Source organism: Astatotilapia calliptera, chromosome 7 (genome assembly GCF_964374335.1).
Source record: "Astatotilapia calliptera chromosome 7, fAstCal68.1, whole genome shotgun sequence".
Classification (NCBI taxonomy): domain Eukaryota; kingdom Metazoa; phylum Chordata; class Actinopteri; order Cichliformes; family Cichlidae; genus Astatotilapia; species Astatotilapia calliptera.
The window spans coordinates 60757285-60785012 of NC_137428.1; the positions used below are offsets into that span (position 1 = coordinate 60757285).

The window sequence follows — 27728 nt, forward strand, 5'->3', positions numbered from 1 at the left end:
TTCCCTCTCTGCCACGTCATTGGTGTTGCTCCCCTGCTTCGTGGCTCCGCTGCATTATTTATTCCCCTCCAGCACACCACCATCCACCTGTAGGCACCGGGGGGATTTTTACTCATCACTTCCCAATTTGTTTGCGTATTAAGTTTGTGGGAAGTGACGAGCTTGGAGCCCAAACTCCAAATTGTAATTATACTCTTCTGCTGTAATAAATTATTCCAAGCTTTGATTTGCCTGACTCAAGACGAGCCTAAATGGCTTTTATTACATTTTCTACTTTCTCGATGTCGTTGTCAATGTTGTATATCAACATTTCTCAATAGAAAGCAATTTCCATTGCAAGAGTTAGTTAACTGGTTGCTTCGGGTATATCCTAGATTGTTTTGTGTTCTCCGTGGTTATAATATTGTTTAACAGCTTCCTGGAAGAGGGTATCAATAAGCTTTCTAAAATTAGTCTGAGATGGACGGACAACAAAAAGTTGACTATTTAAAAATGTTAAAGGGATTTCTAATTGATTTATCATGCGGTGTTGAGTGGCAGCACTCAGCAAAGGCAGCTGGGTCCTTGCCTTTCTCTGGAGCTTTATAGAGTCCATATCATCAAAAACATTCACTGCGCTTTTTTTCTTTTCTCTTGTTTTGCTGCAATATTGAGCGTAGCTTCAGAAAAATACAAATGTAGGACCCATTACATCTACCCTTAAGCATGCACTTGTGCACAAACTCCTAATGCAATCTACAGTATGATGGATACTCATCGTTTCCTAGGACACCAGGATTTGTCTCCGTTACGATGGCAACTATCAATTTGAGAAGAAGAAAATTCAGGTAAAAAAAAAGAATCCCGAAGAGTCAAAAACATGAACTGAAACTGTAAATTTGTCATAAAATATTTGATTTGATTTATATAAAGCTCCATCCTGATTAAAAAAAAGTGCACTGCAGCTGTAGCAATAATTCAGTTTACACAGATCACACTGACCTTGACACTTAGTATGATTTTATTCCATGTGCAAATACAGTAAAAAAGGCGATGTCAGATAATATAAGATCCAAAAATAAATGTTATCCCAGTGATTACACTCCAGTTTAGGGGATAAAACCCTTTGGGGAAAAAGTGTATAGGTTTTACAAAAAAGTCATTTTAATTTTCAGTGTACGAGGAAAAAATTGAATAAGCTCTGCATATGGTAAGTGCAAACATTTCCATGTCAGTTATCAGATTCCTAATTAGGATTGATTTTGTTTTGTTTTTTTGCAAAGACAGCTAAAAAAACAGATTAATATTTGATATTTTCCAAATATTTATTTATAAGTGACTTATGTATGTATGTATGTATATATATGTATATATTGTACTATTCTTAGTTAGCGTATTGTCTGTCTTGTCTTAATGTTGGTTTAAAATGGAGCACTGTAACAAAAAATAATTTCCCCCAGGGATCAATAAAGTATTCTGATTCTGATTCTGAACAGCTTGTTAATAAATCTAGCTCTTTCAGTTTGTCTCTGTGCGTGAAATCCCAGCATAAGTCCAAAGATGCAACTGCAAATGCCATTTTTACAGATGCCATCAAAACTAAGCCGCCTCAGTGTAGCATTTTCTCACATGACTGCCTTGTCTTCTCAGGTAAATGGCTTTTTCCTCAAATAGCACAGCTCTCTAAGGTGAGATGAGCTCATTATAAACACAGTCATAATCAGCATCACACTTTGCATCGTAATGATCATCAGTCTGTCCTTTGCTTTACTGCACATGAATGGACATGCTATATGCTCTCTCATTCTTTCCTGGGCAACATGGGAGTGTTAATGGCTATCAAGGCCAAAGCAGAATTTGGACTGTGCTCACTGGGCAGAACATATTAAGGTCTTAGACAGCAAATCTGTTTGTACACAGACAGCTTATGCTCTGCAGGGTCTTTAACATTAAACTAAATTAGAAGCAAGAGTCAACTGGTGTGATTAACACATAACTCTAAACTGCGCCTCAATCTCATATGTGGGAGGAGCTCAGCTAAACAAACCCCTTATAACGAGAGTCTTGCGTCTTTTCATAAAATAATCGCTATTCACTTTTCACTGTAATATAAAATTTACTCAAGATATGAAATAAAGTATGGGAGGTGTGATTTATAGTAACTTACATCACATGTGAACTCCTTCACATTATGCTTGGCAATGGGCCATAAGCCTGTAGATAGGTGATGTGCTCTATTTGTAGAGGACGTTTTCTATAAGAACACCTCAACATGTTCCTATAAAGGTGCAAAGGGAATATGGAGAACCGAGGCCTTTCACTGAGCCATGAAAGTCCTTGATCATAGCTAAAAGAGTTTGATAAACAATTTATTCCTAACTGAAATGACAGATTTGTATGTATCCCGTGGCCTTGCTCACGAGTCAGCCTAAAACAGCAACAAAGATTGCCAGCGCTTATCGATGTGGCACCTGCAGCGATACAGGTGTTGTACTGTGAAAAGGGACCTGATCAGAATTTCAGCTATCACCTGTAGTCATGAGCTCTGGAAACTGACAGAAAACAAGGCAGTAAAGTTATGTTTGCTTCACAGGTTTTTGGACCCTCAGGGACAAGATGAAGGACTAATGTATGCAGAAAGGATTTGGCATAAAAACCTTGAGGGGACATAAAACAGGAGAAGACCCTGGGGCAGCCCTAGAATATAGTGAAGGGATTACATATTGAATGTGAACTGGAAACACCTCAGAAACCCCAAAGTAGAGCTGGAGGATGTGACTAGTGGGAACAACATCAAGGCTATCATAATTATCAAGCTTCTACCGCAAATGAGTGTCAGAGCGTGCTGAACAGAGGTTAAGCTACTTGAAGAACTGGTATGTTACAGATCAATGCCAACAGCTTTGGAGAAAGACCAGCTAAAAGTAAACCACATCTACATTATTGATGAATACTGACCTGACTCTGAACATTTAACAAAATGAAAGCCATACATCTAGTTTTTAAAAAGCCTATCCAATCAAAGATCGGCTATGAAGGCCTTGGACCGGAAATGAGTTCATCACGGTGCTAAAATAGAGAGACAAACGACCACTCACACTAACATATACATTTACCACTAATTTAAAACTATTAATTAAGCTAACATGCATGCCTTTGGACTGGGGGGGGGGGAAACTGGAGGACCTAAAAGATGAGAAACCAACCGGTAGGTTCAAAATAAGAACTTTAATGCTGTGAGATGACAGTGCTGCCAGTCGAAACACAAAACAACACTAAAATGACTGCACATAATGCACTATACTGCATGAAATTACCATAATGTGGAATTACTGTGTGGCTAACCCAGTCCAGAGGGCAGTACTCTTTTAAACAAAGATGGAAGAGAAACTGCTAAATGGATCTGTGTTGGATTACTCTAAAAGATCAGTCCCTCTCCCCTGTGTCCTTCTTTGATGTATGAATTTTCCGCAGGTAAAGCAGAGCAAGCTCAACACTCCTTTTTCTCCTTTTTGTTTCTCTACCCTTTTCCTGTCCTCTATGCATACCTCGGGCCTATGGCCGTGTTGAGGTGCCATGAATAATCTTCACACCGCCAGTGTCTGGTGTGACTAATGCATAGAAAGGAAGGATAGAAGTTGAAAAAGAGGTGAGGAGAACAGTAACAGAACAAGTAATTCAAAGTTGAAGGGAGCAGCACACCTCTCACTTTTATTTGTAACATAATGGTCATTGTACAGTATATCAGCAGGGAAATGAGGCCTATTTGTTGTGTGACTGAATTTTTATTTAAAATAAACTGTCCCCTAGCCTCCCGTGAGTTGAGAAAAAAAAGGACGGAAACAACCAACAGCCCAAGCAACGATCTAACGGAGCCTGTGCTGGCTGAGTTTAAAAAAAACTAACTTGGCTCCGAAAAACTGAACAGCTTCATCTCTTATTTAATGTACCCTGGTCAGAGGGCATCTCATATACATACACTTCTAAATAAATACTGACGAAATATTTCCCTACTGCAACTGTGGGGAAAGTTGGATACAAAAGATCAAATATTGTATCTATTGCTCAACAACATCACAAAGTGTCTATCTGGCTGCTTGAAATCTTTCTTACAAACCCAGACAAATAACTGAGAGCTCAGGTGCACAGTTCAACATCACAATTTCTGACAATGACACTGACGAGACAATGCTCCATTCTTGATGATTAATTATATCTTTGTGTTGTCAGCCCATTACGGCAAGTAGCCAATTAACCTTTTACGACAGAGCCAAATTTGCTTTGTCCCGATAAAACTGTGCCATATTATCATATTAACATCATGAATCATGTCTAATCATACTGTCTACTACATCAGTTGGAGTTGGAGTGAAAATCGTAGCCACAGCTTTGATTATTGTTAGATTTTGATCTTTAAATTAAAAAACAGAAGTCTAACCTGTTTACCCTTTCTATTGTCTCCATCTAAACCTTTAGCTGAAGGGTAGCCAAATCCTGGCAACACTGCACACACGTGAGGAGGAGGAAGTGATGGTGAGTTCCACAGGAACCTGCTAGAGTTGGCTGTTGACTGGCCAACTAATTTCACACTCCCCTGGCACCCATAATGCCTCTAGAGTTACCACAGGGATAAACAGAAGGTCAGAGAGTGAAACGGAGAGAGGGAGGGAGAAATATTACAGAAAAAAATATCCAAGGACAGCATCAGTCTCACTTGGGTGCAGATTCTGGCCATGGAGACCAGCTGCTCGTTTTAGGCTTTTTATACATTCTCACTTTAATCCATGGCACACTAAAAAAAAAAAAAAAAAGGTCTCAACGTTTTGTGTACAAAAGACTGCGATATTTCATTTTTCTTTACTTTCATCGTTCTGCCTTTTGTGTCACTTTATGTAAGCCTTGTGCACAGTGACGACAACAGCAAAAGATGTATATCTCTGTCAGTGACTGTTCACGCCAACGCAGCACCAGATATAGTAGAAAAGGACGCACTTACTTTGCGATCATTATTGGACATAACATGCTTCACAGAAAGAGTGGAAGGTACATTAACGATGCGGGGAGACTTTTTTTTAATTAACTAAATTTACTTCATGTATTCCACTTCATTTGTTTCATTTTATTTGATTGTGGTACACTTAGTGCATACACTTTAGACTCTAGAGTTTTAGTGTTTAGTGATGCGTGCAAGTCTTTTATATGATTTAGCAGATTATGCTGAATGTTCTCTGGCTGCAAACTGCAGACGGATGACAAGACTATGGAGCAGTGTTTGCGTGTTTGTGTGTTAATGACAGAAAATGAGGTAAAAAACGTGAGCGCCTGTGAACGTGCGCGTGTGAGTCTCTTTGATGGATGGAGTAAAGTGACAAGAGAGTATTAGAGGAGAGAGGAGTACGGCTGGAGCTGTGTCCGTAATGCAATTCCCTTGACAGACATCAAGCTGTTTCACACAAACACACGTACATTTGCACAGAGCGTGCGGCATCGCGGAAACACATTAGGTGGGCGTAGGTGATCTTGTGCTGATATATGACCATAATAAAAAGCTTAACAAGTGTCTGCAAACCAGTTTAATCTTTTGGTTCAAGATGTGATCAGAGCTCTAGTTTACTGTGCAGTTTATCTGGTGGTTCAGAGGGGAAGAAATTCGTCCCAGCATCCTGCAGCACCAGTTCATCTGCTGTATTTATCTATCAACTACGTGACATTACTCAGAGATGTAGCTTCAGAATGTCACCACTGTCTCTCAGTATCTGTCACACAACCCAACATCTGAACAAACACACATTGGCAGCTGTCAATTGGTCTCGGTGGTGATAATTATTAGTCCCTTTCCATCTGTCTGTCTCTGACCTGTGCACGTGGTTGTGTCTCCACGTACGATTACATATACCACATCTGAAGTATGTTATTTGTGATTCCAGCACGATACCGCAGATGGGCTTGTTACATAAACAGGGTTTTTATTTATGCCTAACACTCATCATGTCACTGATCATACCAAAGCACCCTTACAACCCATGGGCCACCCAACAGCTACGCCAAATGGAACCGATACCGATCTGTATTTCAATCTGTCACTACCACATTATTAACATACATTTTTAGATCCAATACACAGTTTTGTAGCCAGGGTGGACTTTCACATGTCAAAGCCTGAATGAATAAACAAGATTCTGTACTGACTGATATTATGTCATGATTATCACAAGCAGCAGACTGTAGCAGATGGAATAGGATGCAGAAGGCTGCCTGGTGACTAACAAGTGATTCAGACACATCACATGGGGCCCTTTGCTCTCTGAAATTAGGTTTAAAAATCAAAGTAGCTAGCAAAATCACAAGGGCAATAAAAATGATGTACTTAAGTGAATAGCTGCCAAGACTGACAAATGTGAGACATGAATTAGAAACAGGAAATAAAAACAGATTCACTTTTTTTTATGAAGCTCTCTGCTAAGTTGAGTAAAAAAAACGCAACTGAACGCAGGTTATTACAAACCTGAGTCTTCCACGAGGGCCATGCCCATGAGGGTAGCCGTGGCTGTGGGACCGTCTAGGAACTGGTTTGTCATCTTCATGCATGTGATGTAGAGACGGTGAACGGGAATGGGAGGATCTGGAGCTGCCAGTACTCTGGAGACTGCTGTCAGGGATCTCTCCATGACGACTCTGATATAAGACATGTGTAAAACATCAATCACCTTCCCTGAGATCATCCTTCTCTTTTACTCCTTCACTCTTTCTTATGAATGCATTCATTTTTTTTAGGTTTACATTTCATATCTGCGCGACTTCGCTTACTTCTCCAAGGCTGCTGTGCTGTTGCCCAAAAGCAGGCAGACTGCGTAGTGAAGGGACGGGGGAGTGACCCTGGCGGCCACGGGCTTCTCTGGTTGGTTGAGCATGGATGTGATCGTGGTCCCCGTTCAGGTTGTTGTCGCTTGCAGAGCGAAGTAAGGAACGGGGTGAAGGCAGGGGGCCAGGCATCACACGTCGACGGTTGGTGTAGGAGGGAGTCTCCCTGAAAGGCACTAAGAAGAAAAATTACACATAATTATACACTGTTGGCATTTCAGTAAAACCTTAAGATGGATTTCCTAATCCACTGAAGTGGCTTATAAATCTTAGCAATTACCATATTTTAACTTTGAAGGATCAAATACAGAATAAGATAAAAAAGTATATAGAAAGGGATCACTGGACTTTTTGGAATTTGTTTGCAAAAAAATGCAATTTGTTACGAAGTTCACTGTAATTTCTATTTCAGCATGCTGAATGTAAGAAGAGACACAATGCCTTTATGACGAGAGTGAGGCATTACATCCTGCTCACACCAGATGGCAGAGTTTTCCTGTACTTTATTTCAGAGAGAGAAACTACTAAACTCAGCAGGGATCCAATAATCCTCAGGAACATTTTCCAGTTCTGTTACATTTTCATCTCTTTCACTTTTTCTTCTTTGTATTTTCCACTGTATTTAAATTATAATCACTTTCCGTGACCTCCTTCGCTATCTAGGTCGAGCTTGATGCCTCTCCAAGTCTACCTTCACTTAATTCAATTCAATTCTATTCACTCAATTCTGCGCTCTGTATTGTAAGGAAAAGCCCACATTAATACAGAAATCAGACGACCCTCTATGAGCAGGCACCTGGCAACAGTGGGAAGGAAAAACTCCCTTTTAACAAGTAGAAACTGCAAGCAGAACCAGGATCAGGGAGGAGCAGTCATCTGCCATGACTGGTAAGGGGTGAGGGTAAGGAGATCGGACAAAAGACACACTATAGAAGAGAGCCTGAGTTTAATAATCATTAATAACTTAAATGCAGATTGGTGTAGTGAGTAAAAAAAGATGAGTGAAGAAGTAACACTTAGTGCATCATGGCAAGCCCCCTACACCCTAGGCCTTTCGCAATGTAACTAGAGGAGGATTCAAAGTCACCTGATCCAGCCCTAACTGTAAGTTTCATCAAAAAGGAAATTTTTGAGCCTAATTTTAAGAGTAGAGACAGTGCCTGTCTCCCAAATCCAAACTGGTTCCACAGAAGGCCTGAAAGCTGAAGGCTGTGCCTCAGATTCTACTTTTAAATACCCTGGGAACCCCAAGTTCACTCTGTCAACTTACCAACATCTGATGCTTTGTGGACCTTAACGATTTCTGCCAGGTCAAAGTTCCCAGCTATAATAGCCACCTGGAAATGGGAACAGAGAAACGTACAGGGAGTGGAAAGGAACAACATGAAAAAACATTTCCGTCCTAACTTTTTCACTAAATATTCAACACTTTCAACACTTTGTTGAAGGAGATTGTGTAAAAATCTGTATAGCGCTACACTGACCAACCTCCATTATGTACAAGCAAATTATATTTGATGTGCATAAAACAAATGTCAGTATGTCAGTATCAATTTTCTGCTTCATCAGCTATAAAGGCTGGACTCCAACATCAGGTTGCATATTTCAGTTAATTTAGCTGTGACGTACTAGTGTGTAAACCTTTTGTATACCTCACATACCTGAAAAGCAGTCTGGCTATTGTAGTTCTTTATCTCTTTATTGGCTCCCCGGAACAGGAGAACCCGTGCACAGCTCTCCTGAAGGACAACAGAGAGTTGTGTGTGTTTACCTATAGGAGTATTACATGTCACTGTCCTTCATTCTATTGTATGCAACAGCATACAGATATGCAAACAAATACACATGATGACTCCCAAACACAGATTCTAGATAGACACAGCAATCACTTACATATGTGATTCTTTGGAGCACTTATGGATGTTGTTTTGCAGCTTCTAATTGTCCTCTCAATTAGACACGGACAGTTTAAGAAGTATAAGTCATGTTTAACGAATTGCTTCACATCTACTGTCTGCATTAGTAAAAATAGTTTTCTGAATGTCAGACCAGACAAAGTGCACCTAAAATTAACTCCTCGTCTGTTAACCAGTGCAGCTATTAATGGGCGTATCAGCGATGGGCCAAAGAAAATTGTATGTCTCCAGAATCTGTTTTCTAACATCACATGCTACTGAAAAAGGACGACCAAGAAAAGCACATCACACCATGGAGGCAAGATGAATTATTTTAAATTTACTAGGAAAAACTTTGTAACAATTCGGACATGGTTTTAGAAAGTCAAATATCAAGAGGAGTATAATAATTTGTGTGCTATGCAGCATGACAGTGGTTGCCAGAGGCAGCATTACAAGCAACCTCTTTGATCACTTCTAAAAGAAACAGACTTACAAAACTGTTTGAAAATGAGTCTGACAGAGGTGACAGTGTAAAAAAAGAACAAGAATGTCTCTTGAGAAACGCCTGTGGCTAAAACATGAATTTGTGAATTCAGGAAGAAGCCCGTTCCATGAGGTACTTTTAAAAAAATACAAGGCAGGCATGTTTGAATTCAATGAGTTTTTGACAACTAAGGCACTATTTCATGACGAGAAGCGTTGGTGGAAGAACACTTTAACTGCTGCAGGTTGAATCTAAACAAAAATATGATCTAAAGTACAAAGAGAAGTTAGCCACAGACATATGCCGTGTTCCCACTTCAGAAGGCTTACACTATTCCTATAGACATACAGTAACCTTAACCATAACTGCTACTAGTCTAGCCCTGACACTAAGGCTTCACTCCAAATTTTCTTGATCTACATTATGGCTTTTAAAACCCAAGACAGACAGGTCCTCATAGTGTGACTGTGCATACAGATTCATGTTTCCACAATATGTGAAATAATCCCCACCTATATCCACATCATTGCAGTGATACAGTACAAGGCAACATTTTTTCTAGACTTTCTTGTATTTTTTTTTTACTGGTTTTGTGCAATAGTTTTTAAGATGATTCGAAGGCCTTCAAAGGCTTTATTTGGACACTGATTGCTTTTTTCAGTCCAGTCCTGAGCATTTTCAGAGGAATATTTGCTTTTTTTTTTTTGCTTGTTTGTTTGCTTGTTAAGCAACTTAACACTAACCTATGAAACATTTAAGTATAAATGTGTCTACATGTAACAGCCAACTTAGCAAAGACCCAATTTCAAATTGTATGTTTAGGCACTTTACTGTCAAGTCATTCGTTCCCATTTATTCAGCAAATCTACTAAAAATGCCAGACAGATAATTTGTATATTTGCACTAAGACAGTGATTTTAAAACCACTAATAGAAACTTAACATATCTTGGCGTGGAAACTACAGTATCTGAAGGTCCTATCTTTAAAAAGAAAAGAAAAAAAGAAAGAAAAAGAAAACAAATCCAACAAAGTCTGAAACAGAACATGAGAGAAGCATCTGGTCCTTCAGTTGATGGATTTTCTGTTCAGTGAGCCCTCATCAGAAATGGTCTCAATGGAAGGGTAGCTTTCAAGAAGCCATTGTTAAGGAAGGAAATAAGGCAGAAAGGGCAAAGAGTTGGCAAATTACACAAGAACCGGACTAAAAATCAGTGGCAACATGGAGGGATGAATCTAACTTTGACAGAAAATGAGCAAGGATCTCAACATTATTAAAGCAGTGTGAGGTCATCTTGGCAGAGAATGGAACAAAAGACAGCCAAACTCCAGAGAAGAGAAGTACAGTTTAAAAAACCTGGAGAACCATTTCTGAAGTTTAGTTAAAAAAATTACAAGATATAGGCCGTGCTCAAGAATAAAGGTTGTCATACCAAATACTGACTTTCATGTATGTTTTAATTGTACAAACTTTACATACTGTATTTCTATATAAATGTTTCCACTTTGTAAATGCTTCAGTAAATAATAATTTTTATGACTTTGTGTATTACGTCTTGGACGTTTCCATCTAAGCAAATGTTTAGTACATATTGAATTTACTAATTGCACTGTGTCTGGCTGCGCTACACACATGTCTTTGGACTCAAATGTACTCAAATGAGTACATTTAGCAATATCAGCCAGAAAGTGTGAAAGCTCCAGTAAATATAGTAAAAAAAAAGTTGTCGCACAAATACTTGTGGCATGACATTTTGTAGGTGGTTTGAAAAGGTATTTAACATAATATATAGCTTGTTTGAAAAGCAACAGATTAATTCGAATTCAAAAAGTGTGGGTATAAAAAACATGGGCTTAATTTAATAATAATTAAAAGAAGGAGAAGAAGAAAAAGAGGAAGGAATCTTAACAATTACAGAACAGACTTCCTGATTAGTTCACAACAACAAGTTTCCGTTTTACTCTGTGTAGAACTAGTGTGACATACTGTGTGTAAATGAGTACACACCCCTAGGCAAGAAAGCCCAGCTGTAAATTGACAGGATTGTGTGTCCATGTGCTGGCTGGTTGAGGGTCGATATGTAATTTAACACAGAGAGCAGAATTAATAGGACTAACCTTTCACTAAAATCAGCAAAGTGACTCTAGTGACTCTTAGTGAGTCACACACATTCAGGAACATGCATGCCCAGATTCATTTATTCTGTTGTTCAGTTAATACATCCATGTGGTTTTACTCTTCAGGCTGTTTATAGCAGATGATCCACTCCTGTATGCACTGGAGCACCCTCTTCTGGTAAAACACAGATGCTAGTATTGGCGGGGGATGTGATGGATCACACCTTTAATCTGTTGCTTTTCAAACAAGCTATACATTATGTTAAATACTTTTTCAAACCACCTACAAAATGTCATGCCACAAGTATTTGTGCAACAACTTTTTGTTTACTATATTTACTGGAGCTTCCACACTTTCTGGCTGATATTGCTAAATGTACTCATTTGAGTACGGCTGTATATTAGGCATGACGCCAGGTGAAACACAAAGAAATAGGAAAAGTCTCTGTAAACACTGATGGTGAATACACCGAGTATATTTAAAAATAGAGCGAGTGTTATATGCATAATATATGATTACTCTTTATGCTAATATCTAAAACACACTTGAGGCTAAAATTGCCAAAAAAGCTATATAGATAAATGCCTATGGCTATTAGATTAAGTAATGCTAATCACCCATACCTCAGGCAGCTGCACACACACAGATACACACACACACATACACAGGTAAATAAACGCAGACATTTTTCAGTGTAAAGCCTCATAATCATCATTCTTCGAGAACGCTAAATGGGTACAGGTTTTCATTCACGCAGGCCTTCGAGTGCATATGAAAAATGTACAAATATATTTCCATCATCTCTTTGGTGTGACAACAGAGAAGAATGGAGAATATATATCAAGGTTAGAGAGGAATGCTACAAGTGAAAGAACAGAGGAAGATACAAAGACTATGTGAAGGTCGTTTAGAGTATAACGCGCACCGCAGTCTTTCTTTCTAGCAATGACACAACAAGGCCAGGCTAGTTCAAAAGTTTCAAAACTTTTCCAAGCAGTCTCTATAAGGAGATAGAAAGCAGCGATAATAAGTGTCTGTCACACAGACCAGGTGGACCTGAACTTTAGCATTATTAATTATTGCTTATTAATGCAACTTTGGCATTTAACCTGCAAGGTAAACATGCATGTTATATTGGTATTAACCTTGAGTATGTGTCTTGACTCAAACGTGTGTTCTAATTAACCTAAAGTCATTATGCACATGCACAGGCACGCACACACACACAGTCTAATTACAATGTGGACCACATGTGTTCCTCTTCTCTGCAAGTCTTCCTACAATAATCCATAATCCAGTTCTGACTGCTGTTTGTTAGATGTGATTATTTTAGATTCATAGACATACAAACAGAAGTGATTTAGATCAAGTACTCTTCACTAACGATCAGGTCAGTCATGTGTAAAAAGTGTGACAGATGGTTCCTCTAACAGACATGTTTATACATTTGAGGATTCCTTTTGCCCTTAAAATTGAAGCAGCAGATCTGGCATCCTTCACTGAAAAATGAGCATGCTTTTACAGTTGTTTGTGATTAACATCAAAGAGGATTTAAAATTGAAACATTTATATCAAGCTAATATGTTATTCTTCTGTGCAACAACAATATAATAATTAACGGTCTAGCAGGATATCATTGGTCTGACTGCTTTGGATAGATCCGTTTGTGTCTTGCACAGCCTCTGTTTAATTTCACTCATCAGTGTTGCCATTTTCTACAGTACTTTGTCCCTTCTAAATCATTAAAGAGGTCATGACCTCCTAAGCATGTGAGCCCTGCCTTCATTCACTGCTTCTGCCAAGCTGAAAGCCCACTAAGTAACTTAAATAGCCAGTCAGACCCAAAGAATAGGGCCTTCGGGGCAGTGCTCAAGTACATTTTATTGATGATTACTGAATCTTTTTATTCAGCAAACTCCATCTTCATCTTTCTGTCCATCCATCTGTATGGATCTATTGACATTAGAACAACTGGTTTCCCAGTTGATTGTAGCAGTGCATTTCTTACTTTTATTGCACATAAGCATTCATGTAGGCCTGCTTTTGGCCTTCTGAACCCCCCTTCGACACAATTTTCCTGGGATTGATCAGCTCAACGTCGTATTCGTCTCGAGTGGCAGGATAACAGCAGTCCTCATCACAAGAGCTTGGACAAGATCCATTACAAAACTAAAGACTTTAAAGTTGCAGAAAAAGAAAGTTGCACAAGTAACTGTAAATTAAACTATTTACCCAGTCTGTCTGTGGCTGCAAAAAAAGCAGGCACACATGAGTTTCAATCAGTTCAGAGGATTTTATACTGGCAATATTTTCCTGAAAATATAGCTAACTACTGTTTGCTAGTGGTGTAATTCTTCAAAACCACTGTTAAGTTTATACCTTGATTTTTTTTTTTGAAGTGATGAAAAAAATAAAGAAGAAAAAAAAGTCCACTCTCATAGTTAAGGTGCAAAGTAGGAATGATGTTGGAATACATTTGTGGTCACAGATTGAGAATTACTGTATCCCATAATCATTCCTGCATATTTAGTGCGGCCATGCAAAATACCACCTTCATACAATTAAAATCTTCAAGTCACCGGCCCTTAAATTACACAAGCTTAGGTCAAGATATTGCTTTTTTATTTAGACCTTTTAAAGAACAGTGACCAGCTACGTGACATTTTCACTGCTGAAAGAAGAAAAACGCTGGAAAAATAAGACAAACGATAGATATAAAAATGGGTGCATTAAATCTAGTGATAGCTGGAATAGGCTTCAAGCCCCCTACTCCACGCAACCCTGAAATGGTTAAGTAGGAGAAAATGGATGGATGATACCTCTAATTCAGAGCAAAGGTAAAGATCTAAACCTCAAACCAAGTCTTCATACTATTTTTTTTTCATACTAAATTTTAATGATTGATGTTTTGGGAATTTCCTGGTCTAAAAAGAGAGACCGTGACAATGTAATTGTGTAAACAGGTCCATGTTCCCACTACATGAGTAATACATTACACGCACTCTTCTGAGCAGTGAACATGAAGTGCCTTAAATCACACGAATGTGTTACAAACAATAAGTATTAAGTATTTATACTGTGTTCACCACACACACACACACACACACACACACACACACACACACACACACACACACACACAGATAATGTGATGTTGATCATCATGACTGAAATTAGCTGTGCAGCACTAAGTTAAACCACAACATTCCAACACACACAAACACACACGTTTCAGTTCATTTGGGAGAGAGAAAGCGAGAGGAGAAAGCACTTATTTAATGTTAATCAAATCTCTGCTTCCCAGCAAAGCTGTACAAAAGCATCTTCTCTTTGAGAAGCCTTAACCTAGCCTAGTGTATCACATTTAATACATGCAGTTCTTTGACACTTCTACATCATCAGTGTGATTTTTACCCCCTGAAAAAACAAAATAAATTGCACAGCCAGATGTAGCGAATACAATACAATTCAAAAGTCATTCACGGAAATTCCAATTTCATTAATTTTATTTAAAACTAATTTGTCAGATGGTTCAATAAACTCTCCATTTTCAAAAATTAGAATTTTCAAGGTTCAGGCTTCATGGGGTTAAACCAAAAAGCACCTGGCTGCTCTACATCTACATGGTTTGCTCAGGAGAATTCTGGTTTATACTGCCCTCATCTCCCACTACCCTAATCTACTTCTTGTTCATTCATATTACGAAATACTGCACGTTAACATCAAGCATTTATCCTCATTATTATTAATATTATTATTATTGTTATTAAAATATTGTTTTATTTGAAGCTACTATATCTAGATTTGAAGCTACATGCAGATTTTCTTGTAGATTACACGGATGTCAAACTCACTAAGACTCACAGCCATCTGGCACTATGAAAGCTGGTAGGCACGTATTCACAGATTTATACTTGGATTTGTGCAGTTTTGTTTTGTTTTTTTCTGTTTGGTTTCACCAGAACAAAATACAAACTAATTCTATAAACAAGTATTTACTATCGTACTATAGCCTGATAAAAGTTTTCAATTATCTGAAAATGTTGGAAACAGTGAAATTAGACTGGGTGATATTTATTAACATGGGAATGGAAACTGTAGCGTATTTAAAACTGGTACACAATTCTCCTGCCATAAATATTTAATGCGTGCAAACCCGAAGTGGGAAATAGTGCCCTACATGCACCATTTACTGTTTGAGTAAGATTTGCTAAATAAGTATATAATGCCTAGTCTGTCAGACAAAGTTTTATTCTAAAAATTAAACAATCTATGAATACGTACTCACCGGACACATTATAACTGCTCAGCCAATCAAATTTCAGCAGTACATTGCACTTAGTCATTTAGACATAGTCAAGATGACCAGCTGAAGTTTAAATTGAGCATCAGTGCAGTGCAAAAATCTCTTGTTAATGCTGGTCAGAGGAGAATGATTCCTCTGAGTTGGTCAGAAGGCGACTCAAAATCCACTTGTTATAACACGAAAAACCTTGAAAACCTTTTCCTTGAAAAACAGGAAATGGAGCCAACAGAAGATTGGAAAATAAACATCACCAAATAAGCACTGTTTAAATACATCAGTCTGCCTGAACCATGTCCATCCCTATGCATGTATGACCACACCTATCTTCTAAAGGCTGCTTCCAGCAAGGTAACGAACCGTCTCACAAAGCTCAGATAATATCCGACTGGTTTCTTGAACGTGACAATGTGTTCACTGTATTCAAAAAGCCTGAAAAGGGAGATTCACAGGACGGATATGCAGTAAATTTGCAGCAACTGTGTGATGCTATCATGGCAGTAGTAATCACTGAGAAAATGTTTCTAGCACCTTATTGAATCTACACCACAAAGAATTAAAACTGCTGTGAAGGCAAAAGTCCAACCCAATGCCAGCAAGGTATACCAAAAGAAGTGAATGGCATGTTTATATGCGCTGCACTGACATCTTCAGTATGAGAAACGTGGGCTTAGCGTTAAGAGCAATAGACGGGGCATGGAAGCTGTATGGCAATTATAAGCAGGCTCAAATGCATCTTTGTTTAGAAACACGATCTGCAAAGCATCAAGAATTAAATTACATTCTATCCCTGCCTGGTGCATACTTTAATGCAAACTGTATTAGTAACCCACAACTGATAAATATCTCTAATTGTTGCTCACTTCAGTGGCACAACCACACTTAGACCAATTCTCTTCAGTTGGCCTTTTTAGCCTGGCATCAAAATTCATACAATGGAGAAAATTGCCAGGTGGATTATTCCTGTGGTTTCGACGTTATGAATCCGTCGACGTTATGAAACACACACAAACACTCGATGCAGCGTGGTGGCTGTTCTGTAACTTTACAGACACTGTAAGTAACATCCCTGGAGTCTCTGAGCTTAATATATGTCCTTGACCAAGAAAGTTGAGTGGCACAGCGTTCAGTGCTGTAGCACAATCATTGCTTCTACTATTCGTGGAAAACAGGCATAGACAAATACTTACACTGAAAGAATATATCGTCAGAGTATTCAAATCCTTCACCTTTTGCATGCTTTATGGTATTCAGCTAGTAGGGTACAGTATAGAAAAGGAGACCCTGTTTTTGTAAAGGTACCACAGTTCACACACTGGTAAATAAGGCACTGATCAGAGCAAGGATATATCTTATCCTTTGATTCTTCCACAAAGCCCTCAATAAATCGGAAAAAAGATTAAGCCTGGATCCTGCAGCATATTCCTAGACAAACTGAGTAGCTTAGAGGAAGGGTCACAGTCAAGGAGTCAACCAAAAACCCAGTAGTTGCCCTAAATGAGGTTTAGAAGTCCTCTACAGAGACTGGGGCAGTTGAAAGGATAACAGAACTCTATCAATTAGTAAAAGATCAAGACAACAATGAAATGGCTTCAGGACAAGTTTCTGACTGTGACTGGTGCAGCCAAAGGGCAAATGGAGCTTGAGAGGATCTGTCAGGAAGATTAAAATAAACTGACCAAATCCAGGTGTGTAAAGCCTGTAGAGGCTTAACCAAGAAGACTCAAGAATGCACTGGCTCCCAAGTGTCTGAAAAGATCTGAAATCCTTTGTAAATACATTTTCTTTTGTTTTATGCATATATTTGTTTACTTCATCCTTATGGGTTATTGAGTATTTACCGATATGAAAAACATTACAATGAAGTCCAATAAAGGATTGTGCACATGCAGGATTTCTCAGACCTACTTCACAGACAACAGATGTACAGTGCAAGATTTTTGAGTTATTCCTAATAGAATATTTATGTATAATTTTAGTTTTTTTAGACAACAAAAATCACTAGTCTAAAGCGTATTAAGAAAGCCAACACACTCAGCTGAGAAGCTAGCTCTGGTGCCTGTCGTATAATGTAAATGCATCAAAGAGCCATTAACCACCATGTCCTTGATTTTTCACCCTGCTACTGAATGTGACATTTCTCTGCTGTACTGGCACTAAACATCTACACTGGATGTAAACTGTGTAACGTACAGGGCTACAACACAAATGCAATTCCCTTCATTCTCCAAGCAAATAGTCCATAAATGTTATTTATGTTTTTCCTGAAACAAGTGTTTGTACCTGGTTGTAGAGCGCACACACATGCAGAGCCGTGTTTCCAGATGCATTTTGAGCACTCATGTCGGCTCCATAGAATAGCAGGTGTTCCAAATGCTGCACATGGCCATAGCGACATGCCTGAAAGGACAGAGATAAAACATTTACACTAACAGAGTCAAAAAGAAGTAAACACGGTCTCTGGGAAAATAATGCAAATTAATGGGATAACAGTGATATATGTAGGGAAATGAAACGTTTTAAAGAATGACAAAGTCCAGAAATGAACCACAGATGCAATCTGCATTTGCAACTTAAATAAGTAAATTAGTCAATTTTCGGGTCTTAAGGTTCATCAAGAGCCAAAGGGCAATAATCGCTGTATTAAAATAGTCCAAAATAACAGGCAAATGTAGCAATTTCGCCAACAAGGTAACAGAGACTTGTTGCTTGTTAAATGCCCCATCACCCCTGCAAGGAACTGTTATAAGCCAAGAAAAATCTCTCTTTAAAATGGCCAAATTAATATAATGTAACCTTAATCTTTTCTTCATCACAATATACAACTGTATACTGGAATAGTTTGAATTTATCATAATCATAATACAAAGAGAAGCCAAGATATCTTTCTATGTCTTTATACAGATTATCTAAATGGTTGAAAGCTAATCTTCAGACCATGCTTTTCCTTGAGCTAATTCCTTTCTAAAAAATATTCTCACCTATGCTAACAGTTTCTAAACAGAAGAGGAAATCTTATTTGCATCACCTAAGGCTAAATGAAATCTGTGAAGCTCTGCTGGCAAGAGTTATGCCTTTTCCTACTTTTTCTGCTTCTTGTTTCACATAACTCTGAGCAATAAACTTTTCATCTAATCTCTATCTTTTCCTTCTTCTTTTTTGTCTCCAAATCTGTGGTTTGTGCGCCTTACTGACAAAGAGGTACACGATTCTCCCCAGCAATTGTTCTCTCACTTCTGTATTCTGTCTCGCTAACAGTGTGTGACAGCAGTGCGAATGTGCACAAATGATTCTGGGATTGTTGTTGGTTATCAGCCCTTTTGCAGTGTATCCTATTGTACACAATACATGCCCAAGGAATGCTAATGCTCGGAAGGGCACAGAGAAGGGGAGAGATGTGGAAGGAGAGTTAAAATGAAAGGATTGGAGTAAAAGTGTGATGGACTGAAGAATTCTTAGATTTACTTTATTTTTGGGTAATAGTGAAAACATACATAAGAACAAATAACTGTAAAAGCATCTTTGCTCTCTTATCCTAAACCCCCTCTATATTTTCAGCAAAGAGACTTCCTGGGTGATTTCACTAAACTCTTTTACGCAATCTTGTCATGAATTGCTTTTTAACACCACTTCCTTAAAAAGTAAGAAGGTGTGTGTTGGTGAGATGTGGTTATTAGCATAATCTGCACTAAAGTTGCTTTGTGGATGTCTTTCTTGGGCTGTGTGGCCAGGCCCCGGAAGGCCATACACAAAACCACAGATGCAGTAAAACAGTAAAAAGTTTATTCTAAATTCATTCAAGTGTCCTTGGGTAAAATACGGAACTCCAAGTTTCTCTGCTGTAATTGGTGTGTCAGTGTTTGTGTGAACGGTTGAAAGAAAAGTGCATGATAAAGAGCTTTGTACAAGCAGTATGCTTGAGAAGTAAGTAAGTGTAGACTGTTTTGACATTTCACTACAGAAATGTAGAGGCTGAGTGAATGCCATAAAATCTCTTAAACAGCATCTAGATATCCCTTCGCGTATGAGGCCTTTTCGTCTTTCCAGTACAGCGAGCTTCCTTTGAGCTGACATGTTCAATTAAACCCTCACAAACACAAAGGCTGGTTTAGTTCACAAATAACTTTTACATTTCGTTTAAGACTTTTATTAATTTTGTTTATTCTCCTTGGAAACAAAGTTCACTTTAACTAATCTCTGCAATCAAAAACAAATTGAGAATGTTTGATCTTGCTCATAATAACTTCCAAGTAAGAATAATTGCAATACCTTGAGATCAAACACACTTAAGCAGTGTTGTCTAAGTAACTATGGAGAAAAAGAAAAACAGACAGATGAAGGTGAAATTCATGTCAACATGTAATAAAAAAGGTTTGTGTGGGAGACAGGCAAACAGATACTGACATGATCCACGCAGCCCCTCTTTAATGATCCGCGTTCCTCTTGGTCCTAACTTCAAATTTCTTATTATATTCATGGGAGGAATACACAACCCCCCCCTCCTCCTAATATAAAGCCATAAACATTTGTAAAGACAAAGAAGGTTCCCATTCAAATACACTAAGCTTGATTCTGTTACTATGTTGCCACTCAACATTTGAAATGCAAGAACTTTCAGACATAAAAATCCTGACACAAATAAAAACACTATATAGGGACTATGCATTATCTTTATAGGGCATGACAAACCTGTATGTGTGTGTGTGTGTGTGTCTAACATTATATTTCTACTAATAGTAAGCAGGTAGTAAATACAGTAAAAAAAATACTGTCGAAATACTAAAAGTATCCATAAATGACTCAATGTGTATTTACAGCCACTTTAGGTTGGTAATAACTCAGACACAACTGCATATTTTCTAGGACAGTAGGCAACAATTGGTTAAAAGCACTTCGATTTGCCCGTTAATTTAAGCAACCTTACTTATTTTTCACGGGCTTTCTTGGCCAAAGCCCAAGTTTAATAATGTGCTTTCTATAAACTAGGCTATTACTTTCCAGGTCTTCTTATACAGTTATTGTTCATGGCTATACTCTTTTATAAAAGGTCTACAATCAGACTCAGTAAGTCTTTCCACCTGTGTACTCTTTACACGTGCTTTGGAAGAGGTATATTCATCATTAAAACAAGTAGAAAAACAAAATCAGCACCATGGACAGTTTCAGGAGGGAGGGAAGCAGGTGCAAAATATGACATGAACTTCTCCATAAAGCGAGCAAGATATGTGTGTACATAAGTATATGTGCATAATACTTCAATATAACTGCGGTAATGACTGTCCCAAACAATTGGAAGCACAAATTTCACAGGTCCTGAGCCTCAGTTATGTATAAACAGTAGCTCAGTTTGTTTTTTGTTATTTTCGGAGGCAATCTGTGCTCAGAGATTTCTGTTGACACTCCTGCAGATTATTTGCGCACCGGGAGACACACTTCATAAAACTCAGATTGATCTCCCCTCTCACCAGCTTTCCCAGTGTGCCCTACTACAGTTATTTGTTGACTCACATTCGCACCCACTTCACACATATGTTGGTGAGTTGTCCAGAGGTGACATAAGAGCCTGGACCTGTCTAGCATTATGTGGACAATTTACGCTGCCTATACAACAGTGGTGTAAGTAATTTGTCTTAAAAGATTAGCCAAAACCTCTAACGCACAGGTCTCATGCCTTTTTGATAGTATATACTAGTGCTGTCAAAATTAACGTGTTAACGTAAACTAATCCGCCATTACGGTCAACGCGATTACAATGTCCAAGTAGAGTTAGCCTCGCACGTGCGCAAATGGGCAGTAGATCTGGTAGTGACGGGCAGCTGAAACAATCAACTCAATATGGAAGATGATAAATGCACATTTGCCCTATCGACGGGAAATTTGAGTATTAAAAAAATAACAAGACAGAACAGTCGACCGACATAAAGTATTATGCACATTGTGCAAGAAGGAATTTTCTTTTCACCAAAGCACTTCCAGCTTAAAATATCACATTGACGCGAAGCACACATTAATCGGGAATGCTGCTCGGACTTTGGCTAAAGTGTCAGCCAGCTTGCCACAAACCACTCACGGAGCATCGGGGACTCAGTAAGTCTATCTCTGACATATTGACTGACACAATTGCCAAGTGGATTGCAACAAACTACTGACCTATTAATTATTGTTGAGAATACGCGCTTTAAAAAGCTTTGGTTTCAAGGACTTGAAGCGCCTCCCCAAGAGTGACAGAGAGAGAGAGTGGATACATTTTGTTAACATGAATGTTCGAGATGTTCAATAAACATGTTAAGTGCGTATATTTTCCCTTTTTTCTCGAGTCTGTTTGCTCATGCAAAATGAAATTAGATTAATATAGAATAAAAGTGAAGGATATTTACTCAGAATCAGAGAGACTTTATTTATCCCCAAGGGGCAATTAAGATACAACAGAGCAGCATGATGCTAAAAATAAGGACATGGCATAAAGAGGCAATAAGAATGAGATTTAAAAAAAAAAAAAAAAAAAAACTTAAAATATACAGTATATACACAGTTTTAAAATTACATTGACTGAATACGTGAGTAAATAACTGTAAGTGACTAAAGGTGAATAAAGTGTCGACAGAATAAAAATATTAATTGTGATTTAAATTGTGATTAATCAAAATTAATCCACTGTAACCCTGTGATGAATCTGATTAAACATTTTAATTGTTTGATAGCACTAGTATATGTTATATATTAGTGTATACTTACCTATCAGTATATAGGTTTTTTAAAAAGATGTATTTCACAGGAGAGAACCTGTGTTAAAAGATTCAAGAAATCTATTCAAATTCTCTTTGAATTTAAGGATACATTCTTTGTGTTTATTCTGCATTTACTTTATTGTATTGCATAAATGTCAGTTACAAGCTTAAATATAAAGTTGAAAAAATGTAATTGCAACCAGGCTATTGATCAAGTAATTGCGTTTAATCGCAATTAATTACAGAAAATTGTGAGATTAATTACATCATTTTTTTAATCTATTGATAGAGCTAGTATATCCCTAATACAATGCTTTTGTTAAACTGATTTTATATAAAGAGTCACAGGTTTTCAAAACTATAAAATAGTCTGTACACAGCCCTACAATGTTATCTGTGTGTATGTGTGTGCATGCAAGTGCGCATGTCTGAGCAGAACAGTTTAAGTCCAAAACCATTATAGTGAAGACACTTTCTGTCCTGAAGATTTCAAAGAGAGGTTTAAGGCTTAAGATTCAGCTATTTGGCTGTGGTTAATTTGGTTTAGGGTAAACATGTGGTTTGGGTTAGGGCAGTGGTTCCCAAACTCTTTTTGCTAGGCCCCCCTTTGTTTTACAAGAAAAATGTTCGTGCCCCCCACCACCACCACCACCCCACACGCACAAACACATCCTCCAACCACACACACCCATATTTTGCTCCACTGCGGTTTATTTCACACCTCAAACATTTAGTAAACAATTAAGCAAATACAAGTAAACTGCAATAAATGACAGGTAGTAATAAAATAAACTACTAACTCTTTTACGCTACGTCCGCACCTACACGGGTATTTTTGAAAACGCAGCTGTTTCATCCACACGTAAACGGCTTTTCGAATCACCGAAAACTGAGATTTTTTAAAACTCCCTTTTCGCGTTTACGTGTGGACGAGGAATACAGAGTTCGTCGCGCAACGTCAAAGGTATGTGCCTTTTTTCACGTCACGCTGTGCGCCACGTTATTGTTTACATGAGATGAATTGCAGAGAGACAAAATACTGTTACTGTTAATCTGACTATCTGCAGGTTTTACACGCTTACATACACACAGAGTTACTGTCCCTCCATTTAGAAAGGCAGAGGCGTCATGGTGTAATTATTTTACCTGTAGTTGTTTTTTTTCCTGTGTAATAATATTCAACATTGTTATCAATACATTTTTCAAAAAATGCCTCTCTGTGCAAAATGGGTTTAAACACATAAACAGCTGTAGGATACTGTTAGTCCGTGATTTGAACCAGGGGAACAAATCGTGGCAGGAACTGCCTGATATTATTTGTATCCCGCTGTAACTTTACTGTATAAAGAGCTAACATCTCCAAAATGTCAGGAGTAATTAGTCATTACAACAAGTGTTTGTGAACTAAAAATCAAGAATGTGGGATACTGTTTGTCCCTGATTTGAACAGCCCAGCACGTGCTCCCGACGAAGGGAAAACCAATTATGCAGGGGAGACCTACCTTGGCACTTGTACAGGTGAAACCAAAGGGAAGATATGCTTCACCATATTTTCTAGTCTTTGGCTTAGAATGAAGTTGGTTTGGAAACATATTCAGCTATGCTTCATCTCCTGCTTTGCGTTTCTGTAGGCGCCCCGTGCTAGCAGTGTCCAAGCGTTTTGTTCCCCCCACTTTTCCCTGCCATGGCTCTGCGCCCCCCCCTAGGGGGCGGGCCCCACACTTTGGGAAGGTCTGGGTTAGGGTAATGTGTGTATTACTGTGTATTACCTGGTGTATCTCCTGCCAGCCATTCTCATCCACACAGCCGACCTGTGCATGATCGTGCAGCAGCAGCTCACAGCAGTAGGGATCTCCTCCTACCATCGAACTGTGGTAGAGAGGAGTTAGCCCCCTGCTGTCTTTATAGTCAGGAGATGCACCCAAGTCCAACAGCGTCTAGTGGGAAAAGAGGCAAGTTTAAGGTTTTAAGTCACCAGTTTTGGTTGAATTTTCACAGTGAAATGGGAAGATAAAAGAGACCTTTGCATGGATGAATAACAATAACCAAAAATAATAAATAAGAATTAAAATACAAGTTAATGTTTACACTTTACTAGTTAAAGATACAAGATAAAAGCTTTTTTAAAGTTGTTTTCTATTGCTGTTATGACGCTAAGAATATCAGCATTAGGGCTGCCACAAACGATTATTTTGATAGTCGACTAGTCACCGATTATTTTTGCAATTAGTCGACTAATCAGATCATGCATCCATTGAACATAAAACATACAGCTTATTGCACCAGAATGCATCTGCTCTTATATGACTATCATTAGCTTACAGCTTTAAGTGTTTAAGATATGTGCTAACTAAAAATAAAGACAAGATGATAGTTTATTAAATTTTAATGAAGTTTGCAGATTGCTTCGGTGGAGTTTAATAAACTCAGCCGTCTGCTCCTTGCTATCTAAAATATAACTGGACACCGGAGTATATTCTCGAGCATCTCACACTTCTGATAATCAGTTGTCTGCTTGACGTTTATTCAGCTGTGTAAAAACTATAACTTTAATCTCAGCCAAACCGATTTACTCAGGAACAAATAAAATACTGAAAAAAGCCAAACAATAAGATTTTTAAGTTATCTAAGTGATTTGTATATGTTTAACCTGAGTAGCGAAAGATAGCAGTGGGTGTGAAAACGAGTCCACTGGCTCTAGTGAGCCTGTAACCCCGGCTAGCTAAGAAGCTAGTGGGTAACAGACATCTCTGAAAACGTCTGAGCGCTTTTGAAAATATGTGGTGTCTTGATAAACTGAGCAGATATTTGAGGTTTACACAGCTACATTCTCATCTGAAAATATGTTAAACGTTTATTTTGTGACCCAGAAAGAATAATAAGAGTAACATTAAAACTAACTAGCTGCCGCCATTGTTGGAAACTGCGCTGGGCCGCGCTATGAACTCTGGGACACAGTTTCTTCTTCTTTGGCGTTTAACGGCAACTGGCATCCTTGTACATGCAGTGCTGCCATCTTCTGTTTCAGTCCGTTATTACACTCTTAGATCCTACTACTTATTCCTGCGGCTTTTGTGATCTTACAAAGCTTCAAACGATGCGTCGACTATTAAATCAGTCCTCGACGATTTTGATAATTGACGTAATTGTGACTAGTCGACTAATCGTGGCAGCCCTAATCAGCATCCTCCTTTCCTCCCACTTATTTTCCTTCCAATTCTTGAATTCTGTCACCCTAAAGGTCTCACTTAATTCCATCCATCCATCCATGCTGTCATAAGCTGATAGCATGAAGCTGTCATAGGCTGAGAGATCAGGCACACACTGGACAGGCTGCCAGTTCTTTATACTGTTTAACATTAAATTTATAATTCTTGTGTGTTCAAATGCTGAACCTTGCATGTTCAGGCACCTGTTTATGTTAAAGAGCTACTGTAGGCTTATAATAGAAAGCCAGTAGAAAGCTGACATCATCCAATCAAGGCTTGTTGAGAGGCTCAGGAAAAAGCTGGCAGTACTTTTTAGGCTGTAGCTACTGCAATTTGTAACTCTCTCCTATTGGATCTTTAGGATCATTCAATACCATAACTGTGGTATCAAAAGTGGAAATAACTCATTCCAGTTTCAACAGTTCAGTTTCAACAGGAAACATGACTCACACAACCCATTTCATTTGGGTTACAAGCCTCCTCAAACCAGACACATGCAAGGCCATTCAGTGATTCAGTGATTATGTCAGCATATTCAAAGTTCAATCTCACACATTTAGTAAGTGCCCTCTGTGCTCGATAGCTCAAGCACCTGCTGCCAGACATTACCTGCCCATACATTCTCCTTTTCTAGACGGGGAGTTTGCATGAATGTGGTTGAGCCGGCTGAACTGTATATACGTGTGAAATGTGCTCACTATAAGTGCTGTATGGTTTTTGCTGCGCACGGCCTTGTGCAGAGCAGTAATCCCATCTTTTGTTCTGAAGTCCAGATGTGCCCCTCCACTTTTCAGCACCTTGATGAGCTCTGCACAGCTCTCCAGCTGTGCTGCTAGCGTTAGAGGACATTCTGCAAGCAGAAGGAAGCAAAGAACACTTTTGAAAACTCAGCTTATTTCCACTGACATTATTGTGCATTCTTCCCCCAAAACATCCACCACTTGAATCGCTGCATTTTTTTTGGGACAAAATTGTCTGTGGCTTTACATTTTCAATGACTCTGCAGTTGGATCACTGCCTTTTTCAGTCGAGATTGTCACCCTCCTGTCTGCTGGCTGCTTCCAGTTGGTGTTAAATCAGCCTATTCTCATGTTTCCCTCACTTCGCAGCTCATCTGCTACACTACAGGTCACCCAGCATTGAAATCTCCTTTATGACTGGACAAACATTTGCATATACACGAGGAGATTAGCAAAGAGAGTAATCCAGCTTTACCCGCTATGCAGAAGGCTTATTTCAGAAAATCCATATATGGTCATTTGTGATGAAGACAGAAGGAGAGAAATGACAAATCAAGGATGGAGAAAAACAATCATCAACAATAAGTAAACTCAAGTATGGCAGGGATGGAAATCTTAGCAGACTTGCTCACCTCCTGTGTCTGGATCATGGAAGTTAGGGTCCAGGCCTTTTTCCAGGAACCTTGAGACCTTTTCAATGTTCCTCTGCTGCACATACTCCATGAATTTCTTCAGGTTTGCCTAATGGAGGGAGACAAGGGAACGGGGAGTAGGGGAAGAGGAGGAAGAAACAGCTGTGATTGGATGATGTCAGACTCCTGTGGATGGGGATGTTTAATAATGCAGTCCAGAGATGAAAGCTGAAGTCATTGCTTACTCTCCTTCTGTGTTTGAAGGTTTTATTTCTGTTCAGTCATGGCAAGCTAATGGAACATGTTCAGAAGATACGGTATATAAGCTATTATAGGACAGACCAAAAAAAGAAATGGACAGAGCTGCAAAACAGCACTGAAAGGGAGAGTTTTCCTTTGGAGATTAGCGGCAAGAAAATGAGATCCTGAGGCTAACGTCATATTTTGAGTTCAGATGTAATGGTTATAACACACACACACACACACACACACACACACACACACACACACACACACACACACACACACACACACACACACACACACACACACAACAATGGCTCTACAATTAATGTTTAAAACCACTTTCATAAAACAAGCACACAGTCAGAAGCACAAGCTCACATGTAAATCATATCCACTCTAAAATACACAGACACACACAACACTTAATTTCCTTTGTGACTTATGATTAAAAATATTCATCACCTTTACCAATACGAGTGCAAGCCTGTAGAGTATAAAGCGAGAAATGAAGCTGTGAGCAAGGCACCAGTG

The 27728-nt window shown here is 38.6% G+C and overlaps 1 protein-coding gene across 1 annotated transcript in view; it reads right to left on the reverse strand.

The window, feature by feature from the left end:
- shank3a (SH3 and multiple ankyrin repeat domains 3a) overlaps positions 1-27728 on the reverse strand; it is a 214676-nt gene that overhangs the window by 71682 nt on the left and 115266 nt on the right. Inside the window, exons 5-12 of the mRNA XM_080304780.1 lie at positions 26952-27060; positions 26278-26429; positions 24140-24307; positions 17926-18042; positions 8502-8579; positions 8111-8177; positions 6787-7016; positions 6485-6654 (exon numbers count right to left, since the gene is read on the reverse strand). Of these exons, the coding sequence (XP_080160906.1) occupies positions 6485-6654; positions 6787-7016; positions 8111-8177; positions 8502-8579; positions 17926-18042; positions 24140-24307; positions 26278-26429; positions 26952-27060 (1091 nt within the window). The remainder of the gene's footprint in view (positions 1-6484; positions 6655-6786; positions 7017-8110; positions 8178-8501; positions 8580-17925; positions 18043-24139; positions 24308-26277; positions 26430-26951; positions 27061-27728) is intronic.